Genomic DNA, 14353 nt, shown 5'->3' on the forward strand with positions numbered 1-14353 from the left:
TAAAATGGCTAACATCAATTATTTGCGGTTTTAAATTTATGGTAGTCGTTTTTAAGGTTTTCCTGTGGAGCAAATTCTAAAAACTATGATTACACAACCTTAATTGAAAATGGTTTCACAAAAGTCAATTCAGAATGTTCTGAAGTCAATTCCTAAAAAAATGATGTTGGTTTCTAAAGTTCTCATGAAATCCGAAAATCCTTTTATATAACAAGAGCGAAAGACACATAAGAAGTTTTGGATTCATTTTGTAATATTGAAGTGTATTTGAACGGTGAATTACAAAAAGTTCTTACCAACATTCCCGCCGTCTGACGCTAAGTCTATCTGCAGCGGCGAATCCTTGATCGAACTGCTTTCGACGCCGCTCGATGGAGCCGGCGACGGGGACCGAGATTCTATCACCAATAAAACAGTTATCATCGCAATGGGGCATAAAAAGTTTGTAAAAAAGTGTGTAAGAATTCAATTAAAAGACATAGTTTTATTTTGCCTTGAGCAGTTAATATTACACACCTGAAAATAATATTTATCAAATAAAACCAATTAATATTAAGACTGTCTTCATAATATGACACCGCAAAGCGTCGTAAGGTATGAAGGAATTCGCTTTCTTGGATTGGATGTACTCGATATGTGATTATTTGACCCATTTAGGCTTCTAGCTAAATTGAACATTCCATAGCGTAAGTATTAAACAATAAATTTAGCTAGGACCCTGAATGGCTCAACAATCACAGAGCGTGACCGTACGAGTCCTGCACGATACATATAGGGTTTTCCTCTTCAGTGTACAATCAACAGCAATAGTTGTTAAGCGGGTGAGTGGTTAAAAATGATCTTGACGCGACTTTATTGTTAAGAGAATAAGAGCGTGTCAAGGTAATTTTGAACACCTCGCCCGCTTAGCATTTTCTGGTGCTGACTGTATAAATATAATTTCCTTAGTAAAAAATAAATGTGTCCACTTACCACTAGCGGAGTCTCTCTCATCGTGTTGCGAGGAGTGCCGCAGCGAGTCAAGGGAGTACCATCTCCGGGGCTTGCTGTTGCTGGCTGGTTCTTTGGTTTCTTCTGCTACATAAATACAAATATAAATGTGTCCACTCACCACTAGCGGAGTCTCTCTCATCGTGTTGCGAGGAGTGTCGCAGCGAGTCAAGGGAGTACCATCTCCGGGGCTTGCTGTTGCTGGCTGGTTCTTTGGTTTCTTCTGCTACATAAATACAAATATAAATGTGTCCACTCACCACTAGCGGAGTCTCTCTCATCGTGTTGCGAGGAGTGTCGCAGCGAGTCAAGGGAGTACCATCTCCGGGGCTTGTTGTTGCTGGCTGGTTCTTTGGTTTCTTCTGCTACATAAATACAAATATAAATGTGTCCACTCACCACTAGCCGAGTCTCTCTCATCGTGTTGCGAGGAGTGTCGCAGCGAGTCAAGGGAGTACCATCTCCGGGGCTTGCTGTTGCTGGCTGGTTCTTTGGTTTCTTCTGCTACATAAATACAAATATAAATGTGTCCACTCACCACTAGCGGAGTCTCTCTCATCGTGTTGCGAGGAGTGTCGCAGCGAGTCAAGGGAGTACCATCTCCGGGGCTTGTTGTTGCTGGCTGGTTCTTTGGTTTCTTCTGCTACATAAATACAAATATAAATGTGTCCACTCACCACTAGCCGAGTCTCTCTCATCGTGTTGCGAGGAGTGTCGCAGCGAGTCAAGGGAGTACCATCTCCGGGGCTTGCTGTTGCTGGCTGGTTCTTTGGTTTCTTCTGCTACATAAATACAAATATAAATGTGTCCACTCACCACTAGCGGAGTCTCTCTCATCGTGTTGCGAGGAGTGTCGCAGCGAGTCAAGGGAGTACCATCTCCGGGGCTTGCTGTTGCTGGCTGGTTCTTTGGTTTCTTCTGCTACATAAATACAAATATAAATTCATTACTGTAAAATCAGGTAACTATAGTCCTTAAGTACGACTATGGTCCAGTATTTAACGCTGATTCTTAACGAGCCTTTATGGTTTATACTCGTTACATTTATTTTGGAGTTTAGATACACTAATGCTCTTTCTATATTATATACTCAACATAGTTTGAAAAATACTTTTACATATTTTATTGGAACTTGAATTTGGACCATAGTTGTAAGTTGTGGACTAAAGTTACCTGATTTTACGATACAGCAATCCGTCTTATATGTACACTAGTGGAAGTCACTTGATATGAGATACGAATTTGCGAGTCTATGCTTGATGATGTACCTACCTGTGTGTGTGACGGAGGGCGTGTGCTTGTGCAGGTGCGGGTCGGAGCGCGTCCGCGTCAGCCGCCGCGCGCCTGTTTCCAACCGCCTAGTTGCTCCAGCCGACAGCTTTGGTGATTTGCCTACAAATAAAAGATGTACGTTAACTATGCTAGTGGAGATTACATTTTAGGAAAAATATGTGAACAGTGGTGTTTTTATATTTACTGTATAATATTTTGTATGTTCTTAAATAAAAACACAATTAATTCCGGAGACGCATCACTCAGGTGTAATATGTGGATTAGACGTAAAACTCGAACAGTGACGCAGCATCTGGAACCATAAGCAGGTAGACATAAGTGTAAGGCCCGAGTGGACGCTCGAGTTGGGCGTGCAGCGGGGCGGGGCGTGCGGCGTGCATGTTAAACAAATGCAAACGTCTAGGAGCGACCACTGCACGCTGCTCAAATCACTTGTGAGCCCGACGCCACGCTGCACGCCCCGCCGAACGCTCCGCTCCGAGCGTCCACTCAGGCCTTATGGCTCTTATCAAATAAATAATTTATCTATCTATCTATCTTATGGCTCCTCTACACGATGCGCCAACGTCGGCCAATCCAAGGGACGCAGCTATGCGGTAGAATGAGATAGCAATATCACTTGCTCCCTCTAACGCATAAATGCCATTACACTAAGGTCCACATTACCCAGCGCTCGTCCCTCGGGCTGCTGCGGCGGCGGCGCCTGGCGCAGCGGCTGGGGCTGGGCCGTGACGCGGCGCTCCCCCCGCCCGTCCCGCCCCTCCCGCCCCTCCCGCCCGCGCCCGCGCGCCTCGCTGCTCTCCGACAGATCCAGCGAGTACACGTGCCGGGCCAGCACTCGCGTTAGGGTTTCCATTGTTTTCTGAAACAATAGTACATTGTAGGAGAGGACGGAAAACCGCTAAAAGATGGACGAGTGAGTTTGAGAGCCGACACGTTAGTGGAGACCCTCAAATAATACGAGTCCATCTTTAGCGTTTCCGGCCGAGGCATTACATAGTGGTTTTCACGACTACTGCGAGGAAATAAGAAAACATTTGCATAACTATAAGTACTAGCCCGCGATTTCTCTGGTAGCAAATTACTAGCCACTGCCTCTGCTGTCTCTTGAATTTCGCTAGGCGTCAGCGTAAGAATATCAGAGGCTTAAATTTCCATTTCCTTGAAACCGCAGATTGTCTCGATCGCTGAATTTCGAGACCGGGCAAGACGCAAAGCATCAATGGCTATTTTCATTCACAATCTAATACAAATATTCAACATATATAATATACAATAAAAAATACATTACAACAATATTACATACCGCCCATTCAGTTATTAACTCCTCCCAATGCGTTAACCTCGTCAGTAGCTCCATGAAGTTCTGCCACAACTCCGGTTTAACTGCTACGTTTAAATTCGCCTTTATCCACGTCACTATTAGCGTTTGGAATAACGCCGGTGCTAAAAATCCACCTGCAATAAACGTTACTTTTAGAACTATTATAGATTAAGAAGAGCAGTAGAAATCACCAACATACGAATCTCAAAGAACCGCAAATTTTGTTTTCCTAAGAACTCTAAATGTAAACCACGTGACGTCAAATAATAATTTAGATCCCGTAACTTTACCTAGTAATAATACCTTGACATATACATATCCTAATTCCATTTTTATGAGACCTGCTGACCCCCATGACATTTACACAATTATTAATTCTTTAAAAAACACGAATAGCACTGGCCATGATGGAGTATCTTGTAAAGTCGTAAAAAAAGTTGCTCATATAATATCACCACTTATTAGCTATATTACAAATCTATGCATTGAATGCGGCAAATTTCCGGAAATGCTAAAGATTGCAGTAGTACGACCGCTTTTTAAAAAGGGTGACAAAGAATGCATGGACAATTATAGACCAATAGCACTGCTGTCAATTTTTTCCAAAATCATAGAAAAGGTTATCTATAGTAGTATATACCAATATTTTGAAACTTATAAATTATTTGCAGTAGAACAATATGGATTTCGGAAAAACAAGTCTATAAATATGGCAATTTACAGCTTACTGCATGGAATTATGACTGACATGGATAAAAAGAAACCGGTTTGCGCTCTGTACATGGACATGTCCAAAGCGTTCGATTTTGTTGATCCCAATATCTTGTTAAATAAGTTATATAATTATGGCGTACGCGGCAATGTCAATGAACTTCTAAAATCGTATCTAACTGGACGTAGGCAGATAGTTACAATTAATAAGATATGTATAAAATCAAAAACAGAGCAGCTTGTGTCATCTGATTTCAAAGAAATAAAATATGGCGTACCTCAAGGCAGCGTACTTGGCCCATTGCTTTTTATCATCTATATCAATGACTTGCCACTAGCTATAGATCACCCCATGGTCCTTTTTGCAGATGACTGTACAATTGTTTTCTCAGATTTAGACCCACATGCATTACAAATTGACATAAACAAGACGCTTGAAACAGTAATAGAATGGTTAAACAGAAACAATTTACGCATTAATTTGACTAAAACAAAAATTATGAATTTTAAACAAAGAGTAGACAAATTGCCTAATCTTACTGTGTCATATAAAGATAATATTATTGATGAAACTGACATTACAAAATTTTTAGGATTAAGTTTAGACAATAAGTTGACGTGGAAAAATCAAATTGAAATCGTATGTAATAAGCTCAGCAGATTTTCTTATGCATTGTATAATCTAAGTAAAAGAGTTAACGAGTCTGCTTTACTGACTGCCTACCATGCATATGTCACGTCTACACTAAGATATGGCGTCATGTTCTGGGGAAATTCCACTGATCGAGAGGCTGCTTTTAAGGCGCAAAAAAAATGTATAAGATCTGTTTGTAGATTACCGTTACTTGAAACCTGTAAACCACACTTCATTAGGTTCAATATACTAACCCTGCCATGTCTATACATTTTTGAAACTGCGGTTTATGTCAAGAACAACATGCATCAATTTTCAATGTTTAAAAGTGCTCGCAGATGCGACAAAATTTACATCCAATCCGTGAACTCTGCTTTGCTTGCTAAAAGTATTTTTGGGATGGCACCTAAAATATACAATAAGCTGCCAAGACATATTATTACAATAGATAATTTAATTGAATTTAAGAAATGCCTGTATGGATTTTTGGTACAAAAAGCATACTATTCGATAATGGAATATTTACTGGACACATTTTAATTTCGTTTTTACACTCTTATTTTGCTTGACATATTACATATTATTTTCGCTTGACATTATATTATAATTAGTGCATGCTCCATCTCCTCTGATTTTATATTTGTATGCCAAATGGCAAAACATAGTGAAACATAAATTATTGTATAAGATCTTTATTTAACCTATGTTTACAAATAAATAAATTTTGAATTTTTTTTTGAATTTTGAATTTTATGTTTTTGGTCCACTGAAGAGATACGAGCCGCGGTTGGCCTACCCTTGGATTAGGTCATAGAGATAAAATGTAATCTAGTAGAAAACTCCTGTGACTACGACAGGTTACTCAAGTTAAACGGGAACAACCTCTCGTTAAATATCCCCGTAAAGGATTGAAAATAAAAATGTTTAATTCTAATAACAAAACTTCCGTGACATATTAAATATATTAAGAACGGGTCACTCACGTATTTTAAGTCAAAAAACGCTCGTGATGATTCACTCCGTACCGAGGACCGTGAGGAGGATACGTGAGTGACCCGTTATTAATATGTTTAATTCTTCTATTGTTAATAAAAAACCTGAGTGACCTGTTTTCATTTAACACTACAAATATCATAATAAAAAGTAGTGTAATTTGTTTAGTCTTACCTAAAGATTCCTGTTTTCTCTTTGGTGGTACTTTGGTAAGTACAAGCGACGTTATTTGAAGCAATACTAGCAATAGTTGTTCCCTGCAACAAAAAAATCAAAGTGAAAAGGTTGACTCAGATGAGAGATCTTAAAACTATGCGCCTGTTTTAGATGTAAGCAAAATGTGAGACAAAATACACATTGGACCAATATATTGGACAGATGGAATACCACCCTTAGAATGATAAGAAATAGGGCGAGTTGTAAAATGTAGTAGAACATTCTGGAATTACTGATCACGAGCCAGCGTCCATGGCGACGTGCATGACCATGTAGCGGTAGATGTTGAGCACTCGCTTGCACGTGTCCGTCTGCTCTTCCAGCAGCTGTTGCTGCCCCAGCCCGCCAGGCGGCGCCACTGGCGAGGAACTCGCTAGGAACACGTATAATACTTGTAGAACGTTCTGGAACTACTTACCACGAGCCAGCGTCCATGGCGACGTGCATGACCATGTAGCGGTAGATGTTGAGCACTCGCTTGCACGTGTCCGTCTGCTCTTCCAGCAGCTGTTGCTGCCCCAGCCCGCCAGGCGGCGCCACTGGCGAGGAACTCGCTAGGAACACGTATAATACTTGTAGAACGTTCTGGAACTACTTACCACGAGCCAGCGTCCATGGCGACGTGCATGACCATGTAGCGGTAGATGTTGAGCAGTCGCTTGCACGTGTCCGTCTGCTCTTCCAGCAGCTGTTGCTGCCCCAGCCCGCCAGGCGGCGCCACTGGCGAGGAACTCGCTAGGAACACGTATAATACTTGTAGAACGTTCTGGAACTACTTACCACGAGCCAGCGTCCATGGCGACGTGCATGACCATGTAGCGGCAGATGTTGAGCACTCGCTTGCACGTGTCCGTCTGCTCTTCCAGCAGCTGTTGCTGCCCCAGCCCGCCAGGCGGCGCCACTGGCGAGGAACTCATTAGGAACACGTATAATACTTGTAGAACGTACTGGAACTACTTACCACGAGCCGGCGTCCATGGCGACGTGCATGACCATGTAGCGGTAGATGTTGAGCACTTGCTTGCACGTGTCCGTCTGCTCTTCCAGCTGCTATTGCTGCCCCAGCGCGCCAGGCGGCGCCACTGGCGAGGAACTCGCTAGGAACACGTATAATACTTGTAGAACGTGCTGGAACTACTTACCACGAGCCGGCGTCCATGGCGACGAGCATGACCATGTAGCGGTAGATGTTGAGCACTCGCTTGCACGTGTCCGTCTGCTCTTCCAGCAGCTGTTGCTGCCCCAGCCCGCCAGGCGGCGCCACTGGCGAGGAACTCGCTAGGAACACGTATAATACTTGTAGAACGTTCTGGAAGTACTGACCACGAGCCGGCGTCCATGGCGACGTGCATGACCATGTAGCGGTAGATGTTGAGCACTCGCTTGCACGTGTCCGTCTGCTCTTCCAGCAGCTGTTGCTGCCCCAGCCCGCCAGGCGGCGCCACTGGCGAGGAACTCGCTAGGAACACGTATAATACTTGTAGAACGTTCTGGAACTACTGACCACGAGCCGGCGTCCATGGCGACGTGCATGACCATGTAGCGGTAGATGTTGAGCACTCGCTTGTCCGTCTGCTCTTCCAGCAGTTGTTGCTGCACCAGCGCGCCAGGCGGCGCCACTGGCGAGGAACTCGCTAGGAACACGTATTATACTTGTAGAACGTTCTGGAAGTACTGACCACGAGCCAGCGTCCATGGCGACGTGCATGACCATGTAGCGGTAAATGTTGAGCACTCGCTTGCACGTGTCCGTCTGCTCTTCCAGCAGCTGTTGCTGTCCCAGCCCGCCAGGCGGCGCCACTGGGGAGGAACTCGCTAGGAACACGTTGGCCGCTTGCGTCATGAATACTTGTAGAACGTTCTGGAAGAAAATTATATTACATAGTCATACTACTGCTAAGGGTGGTATTCCACCTGTCGAATCTATTTGTCCAATGTCGTTGCGTCTCACTCTCTCATTAAGCAAAATGTGAGACGCGATACACATTGGACAAAGATATTGGACAGATGGAACCTTTTTTTGGTTGGACCTTTAGACAAGTGAGGTTCCAGTCGTTACGACACTAACTAAACCGAGTGGCTTTCTCTAGCAGGAATGTCGGAACCGCTGATACCTTAGTATGTATGTATGTATGTATTTACTTTATTGTACATAGAAATATAAACACGAGAAACACAGTTACAGAGTCAATTAAATACAACAAAGGCGAACTTATCCCTGAATGGGATCTCTTCCAGTTAACCTTTGAGGAAATGAGTAGGACAGAAGTAACGATGAATGACAAACAAAAGCAAAAGTGTACAATCCCTAAAATAAATAAAATGCACGTTTTGAATACACATTACTCCAAATATACATAAATAGAAATATAACAATACAAGAATACATATACATATAATATATATAGGTATAAATAAAAATAAAGTCTAGGGGTCTTAGTCTAGGGGTTACCAATTAGTTTCTTCAGGGCTCCGATTCTTTAAAAAAAAATTACCATAGGTCCGGTTCTACTTGAGTTTATTAATTAATCAAAAAAATAAAATAGATCGGCGGTCCGGATCCGGACCGCGGTCCGCCATTTGGTGACCCCTGCCTTTAGCTGAATCATTCCATACTGGTTCCTAAGTTTGTGCCGTTGACTATTATGGATATACATACTGATAAGCGGTATTAGTATGTATTAGTACTTACTTGAAGGCCAGCGCGCACCATAACATTGTCCCGCCCCACGGCGCCAAGGTACGAGTCGTTGCGGAGTCGTCGCGGCGGCGCTGCGGGCTCGTTAGGCTCGTAAGTATTTTCTAGCAAGAATGGCGGGATCTCTGATACCTGCCGAACAAACATAGTGTAGTAATTATGTATGTATGACCAGTTGAAAGAAATAATAAATCCATCAACATATGTGCCATTTTCAACCAAAACGGTACATATTGTCGATTGTTTATAGGGCGCTATTTCCATATAGCTTCAATTTGGAATCAACCTTAACCTTAACCGACAATGTGGTACATTTGAGTTGAAAATCGTCACATATTTGTCAATAATTTCGTTAAGGGCAATTGGAGTACTATTCTTGACCTTGGCACAGTTACCTGACCATTCGAAAATTTTATTGCAACAAGGTAAGAGCGCAAACATGGTAAATCTAAATTTTGTTATCTGCCTCTCAATCACACTTGTATGAAATGCGCTAATGGCGTCAGAAAAACTTGATGCAATACGTGTACTGTAAAGTCAACCTTATTAAAACCAGATAAGGTTTATATATGTAAACTCACGTTCATCTGTATCCAGTCCTTATAAAGCGCGATGACACGTCGCGCTGCCCTGGCGTGAGCGAACGGCAACAGGAAAGCTTGGCGCAATACATTATTGTGAAGTCGACCTTATGACAACTACATAAGGTCGATATAAACTCACGTTCATCTGTATCCAGTCCTTATAAAGCGCGATGACACGTCGCGCTGCCCCGGCGTGAGCGATCGGCAACAGGAAATCTTGGCGCAATACATTATTGTGAAGTCGACCTTATTGCGACTAGATAAGGTTCATGTAAACTCACGTTCATCTGTATCCAGTCCTTATAAAGCGCGATGACACGTCGCGCTGCCCCGGCGTGAGCGAACGGCAACAGGAAAGCTTGGCGCAATACATTATTGTGAAGTCGACCTTATTGCGACTAGATAAGGTTCAAGTAAACTCACGTTCATCTGTATCCAGTCCTTATAAAGCGCGATGACACGTCGCGCTGCCCCGGCGTGAGCGAACGGCAACAGGAAAGCTTGGCGCAATACATTATTGTGAAGTCGACCTTATTGCGACTAGATAAGGTTCAAGTAAACTCACGTTCATCTGTATCCAGTCCTTATAAAGCGCGATGACACGTCGCGCTGCCCCGGCGTGAGCGAACGGCAACAGGAAGGCTTGGCGCAGTACTTCTATTGTGAAGTCGACGTGTTCGCGCGACCAGCCGCATAGCACGTCGCGGACTACGGCAGAGCTGCACAGTTCCTCTGCAGGGCAACCTGAAAATAATCTTATGTTGAAACAAAATCATAAACGAGTCTTATTGCTGTTGGAGCGGAATGAATAGAGTATGAATTTTCTCAAATTATTTTTACGCCTATAAGACCCTAATCTTTTAAACAAAAGCCATTGTTTCTTTTGTGTGAGCGGTCGGCTCCCGTTGGCAAAGCAACAATGTCGTTTAATAGGTAACTGTATCGTGATAGTATCAAGGTTCAAATCTATGTAACAGCTCATACGAGTTAACATGTTTTGGTAATGTGGCGATCGACCACCTCAATGTAAGCGAGCCCTCATAATTGCATAGATTTGAACCTTAATACTATCACGATACAGTTGCTTTTTAAAGGACATTGTTGCTTTGGCACGTGGCTAATACGGGAGGCTGTCCGCTCGCATAAAAGAAACAATGGCTTTTGTTAAAAGCGCGTGTCTTAGGCGTAAAAATCATTTGAGATAATTCACACTATACCACAGAATAAATAATAGTACTAGGTACAGAAGACTCACTCTCTAACAAAACGCGTCTGTTACGATCAGGACAGATATGGCCGCTAGGTGGCGACAGCGCCACGCGCGGTTTATGGCTGGCCACCAAAATTGGTGTGGAACGGATGTACTTTTAGCTACCTGTAGCAAAGTGACGAAACCGCGGAGTGAGCCACGCCTGACTATACATCGTTTACACTTTGCCGCTGCGGGCATGGAGCAGCGACATTGTGTGAACTCGATTGTGCTCCAGCCACTGTTGCCATCGTAGGCGGTCTTTAGTCAAAGCACCGGCTGTTTGCCAGCATTCAATCTTATTTCAGTAGGTACGCGTGAGATGCATCCACCACAGAGTTGAATTAAAGTATACTCCGCGGCAAATTTAAAAAAAATGTAGGCGGGAGGGGTTATCGTCCCACGAAAATTTGAATTTCGCGCCTTTTTCTACTGACAAACTTGTTTGCCCGGCTATAGTTACGAACTGTAGGATAATTTGGATCGGATGGATATCAAGAGGATGTAAATGGGTACGTACAGTAGAGTCCGGTTATAACGACGCCCAAGGGACCGCTGATATTGCGTCGTACTAAGCGAACTGCCTATTTTAATATATTTTTTCAGTCAAAATAATTACATCATTTTGTATTTATTAATCCTTATGCGACAATCTAAGAAAAAAAAAATCTTTTAAAATATTTTACTGCGTTAGTAGGTATTACAACACTTTGTCTTAAATGGAGAGACGTGTGTTTAGAAGAAGCCACTTTTCAAGGTAAGCGTACTCACTCGTCACCCGTAAATTACTCGAATCCCGTAAAATAAAAAATCGTAATTCTTGGGGATCTAATCAAGATGACGTTGTTTTATCACACAGTTCCTATGGCCACCTCCTGTGTCCATCATCAGATCAGCTCGAAAGTACCTATCAATATATTGCATTGTCACCCAACTTACAGAATTATGTATGTGAAGTTTATAAGCTCAATTGAATAATGGGAATTGGGTTTTATTTAGTTTGCAAGATTACTAAAAGTCACATTTTTCTGCGTATAGACAAAAGGGGAAGGGGAGTTGGGTGCGCGGGACGGAGTAAAGCTTCTTACCAACAATTTATTTGTAAAACTACGTCGCTCGTCGTTGTAACCGGACTTGACGGCCGGAATTTGAGTCAATTTCCGTCGTTAAAAGCGATCGGTCGTTATAAGCGGAGTCGTAATAAACGGTTGTACTTTCTTAGTAGCTCATACTAAAACCAAACAAGTGCCTATACTTACGTCGCTATAAGCGGTTGGTTGTTATATGCGAAGTCGTACTAACCGGACTCTACTGTACCTGGTTCCAAGCTAGGATGTGGGGTATTACACGCAGAGTCATGAGAGGAAGCTCGGCTAGAGTCAGAAGGTTGTCCCACAGTGAACGACGTTTCTTCTTCATGATGCAACGAAGTCGCCGGTGTCGGAGTATTCGAATGCGGTACGTGTGACCCTATGGTGGTCATAGAACTCTGTGTAGGTTATAAAAGTGGTTGAAGTACTTGTAGTACCTGGTTCCAAACTAGGATGCGGTGTATTAGACGCAGAGTCATGAGAGGAAGCTCGGCTAGAGTCAGAAGGTTGTCCCACAGTGAACGACGTTTCTTCTTCATGATGCAACGAAGTCGCCGGTGTCGGAGTATTCGAATGCGGTACGTGTGACCCTATGGTGGTCATAGAACTCTGTGTAGGTTATAAAAGTGGTTGAAGTACTTGTAGTACCTGGTTCCAAACTAGGATGCGGTGTATTAGACGCAGAGTCATGAGAGGAAGCTCGGCTAGAGTCAGAAGGTTGTCCCACAGTGAACGACGTTTCTTCTTCATGATGCAACGAAGTCGCCGGTGTCGGAGTATTCGAATGCGGTACGTGTGACCCTATGGTGGTCATAGAACTCTGTGTAGGTTATAAAAGTGGTTGAAGTACTTGTAGTACCTGGTTCCAAACTAGGATGCGGTGTATTAGACGCAGAGTCATGAGAGGAAGCTCGGCTAGAGTCAGAAGGTTGTCCCACAGTGAACGACGTTTCTTCTTCATGATGCAACGAAGTCGCCGGTGTCGGAGTATTCGAATGCGGCACGTGCGACCCTGTGCTGGTCATAGATGACGGTTGGCCGCCATCGCTGCCGGTCTTCTTGAGGAAGTGGGCGTAGTTCGCCACCCATTTGATGAGGATCACGCGGCATAGAACGTAGTCGTCGTCGAGTATGTTGTGTTGGACTGGAAGTTCTGAAATTATTGAGTGGCGTTAGTTAGTCTTTATTTGCTGATTAATTACAACAGTATATTATCTGTTTACTTTGAAAAAAAAAGAGTGCAGTGAAGAAAAAAAACGACAATTCTTGGGATTAGAAAGCGGACCCCAGGTTCGCATGAGCCGCGGCATAACGCCGGGACAACGCTAGGAAGAAGAGAAGAGAGTAAAGGAAATAATATATAATTGGGCTAAATGCATTCATGAAAGGCGAATAAAGATAGAACCATTTATAATCTATGTATTATAAAACATTTTCAAAGGAAAAGCTTGCAAAGTTACATACCTAAATTAGGTTTGTATAATGAATTTTTGCTGTTATACTGTGGACAGATGACAGGCAAATAATACATCTTAAACCTCTCCAGCATAAACGCAAAACTCCTCATACACTTTGCGTGCGACCGGTCCTTCCAATGGATCTTGGTCACCGACGCCGCCATTCCTTCCAGTAATATTTCAAAGAAATGCTTCGTTTCATTGTCAATAGCTTTCTCATTGGCACTTGGTGGCAGTAGCGGTTGAACCTCTACACTTTGGACTGGGTTTAAAGCATTTGTATCATGAAAGATAGACGCTGAGACATTCGCTAGTTTCCCCATGAATCCTGTACTAGTTTGCTCCACTACAACCTTTTTGGCATTGTCTGTGGTCGAGCTAAAATTCGGATGGTGCAGTATATCCTCCATACTGAAGTCGCCAGAGTCGTTTGGTGCGTTTGGGTCAGGTTTCCCTTTGAGTGGTGACCCGCTTGGTAGTATGCAAGGTTCGGGCAGTCCCGGCACTAGGGAAGCGAACATCTTGTGAACTTCCACTGGAGCATTGTCGCCGAGGGCTTGATACCACAGCAGGAAATATCTGGGTAAAAATAAAATGTAAATACTATAAAATAAATAAAATGCCAAAAAAAAACTACTAAAAAATACTATAACATAAATGTAATGTAAATGTACTGTTGTTGATGAATATGTTTTTATCAACATTATTTTGCCAACTATACTTTGCAATGCTAGGCACAAATCAAGACTATTTTAATAAGCTTAAATTTGACATGGTTGCAAACATATCTATATGTTACAGGCCATCTCCTGCTACCTACATCATCGGACCAGCTGACGAGACTCTACCACATCATTGAATATCTAATGAATTGGCATAAGTATGCCACACATCATTTGAATATCAAAAAGTTGTTGAGAAGTACTTTACATATGCTAAATGCAAAGACTTAAGGCTCCGTCACACAGGCGCGTTTTGCGGGCAGCGAGTGAGCGGGGCGCGCCGCTTTTACATATAAAACGCTCACGCCGCCGCGCTCACGCCCCGCCCGGAAAACGCGCCTGTGTGACGGAACCTTTACATAGCAAGTCATAAATAAATAAAACTTTGCTT

At 43.1% G+C, this 14353-nt stretch overlaps 1 protein-coding gene across 1 annotated transcript in view; it reads right to left on the minus strand.

Annotated features, from left to right (window-relative positions):
• LOC134799645 (probable Rho GTPase-activating protein CG5521) overlaps positions 1-14353 on the minus strand; it is a 60144-nt gene that overhangs the window by 42036 nt on the left and 3755 nt on the right. The window contains exons 5-15 of the mRNA XM_063772084.1: positions 13248-13819; positions 12643-12936; positions 10009-10187; positions 8854-8991; positions 7841-8022; positions 6120-6202; positions 3590-3741; positions 2950-3145; positions 2263-2382; positions 1807-1911; positions 297-398 (exon numbers count right to left, since the gene is read on the minus strand). Coding sequence (XP_063628154.1) covers positions 297-398; positions 1807-1911; positions 2263-2382; positions 2950-3145; positions 3590-3741; positions 6120-6202; positions 7841-8022; positions 8854-8991; positions 10009-10187; positions 12643-12936; positions 13248-13819 — 2123 coding nt within the window. The remainder of the gene's footprint in view (positions 1-296; positions 399-1806; positions 1912-2262; positions 2383-2949; positions 3146-3589; positions 3742-6119; positions 6203-7840; positions 8023-8853; positions 8992-10008; positions 10188-12642; positions 12937-13247; positions 13820-14353) is intronic.

Source organism: Cydia splendana, chromosome 18, assembly GCF_910591565.1.
Source record: "Cydia splendana chromosome 18, ilCydSple1.2, whole genome shotgun sequence".
Classification (NCBI taxonomy): domain Eukaryota; kingdom Metazoa; phylum Arthropoda; class Insecta; order Lepidoptera; family Tortricidae; genus Cydia; species Cydia splendana.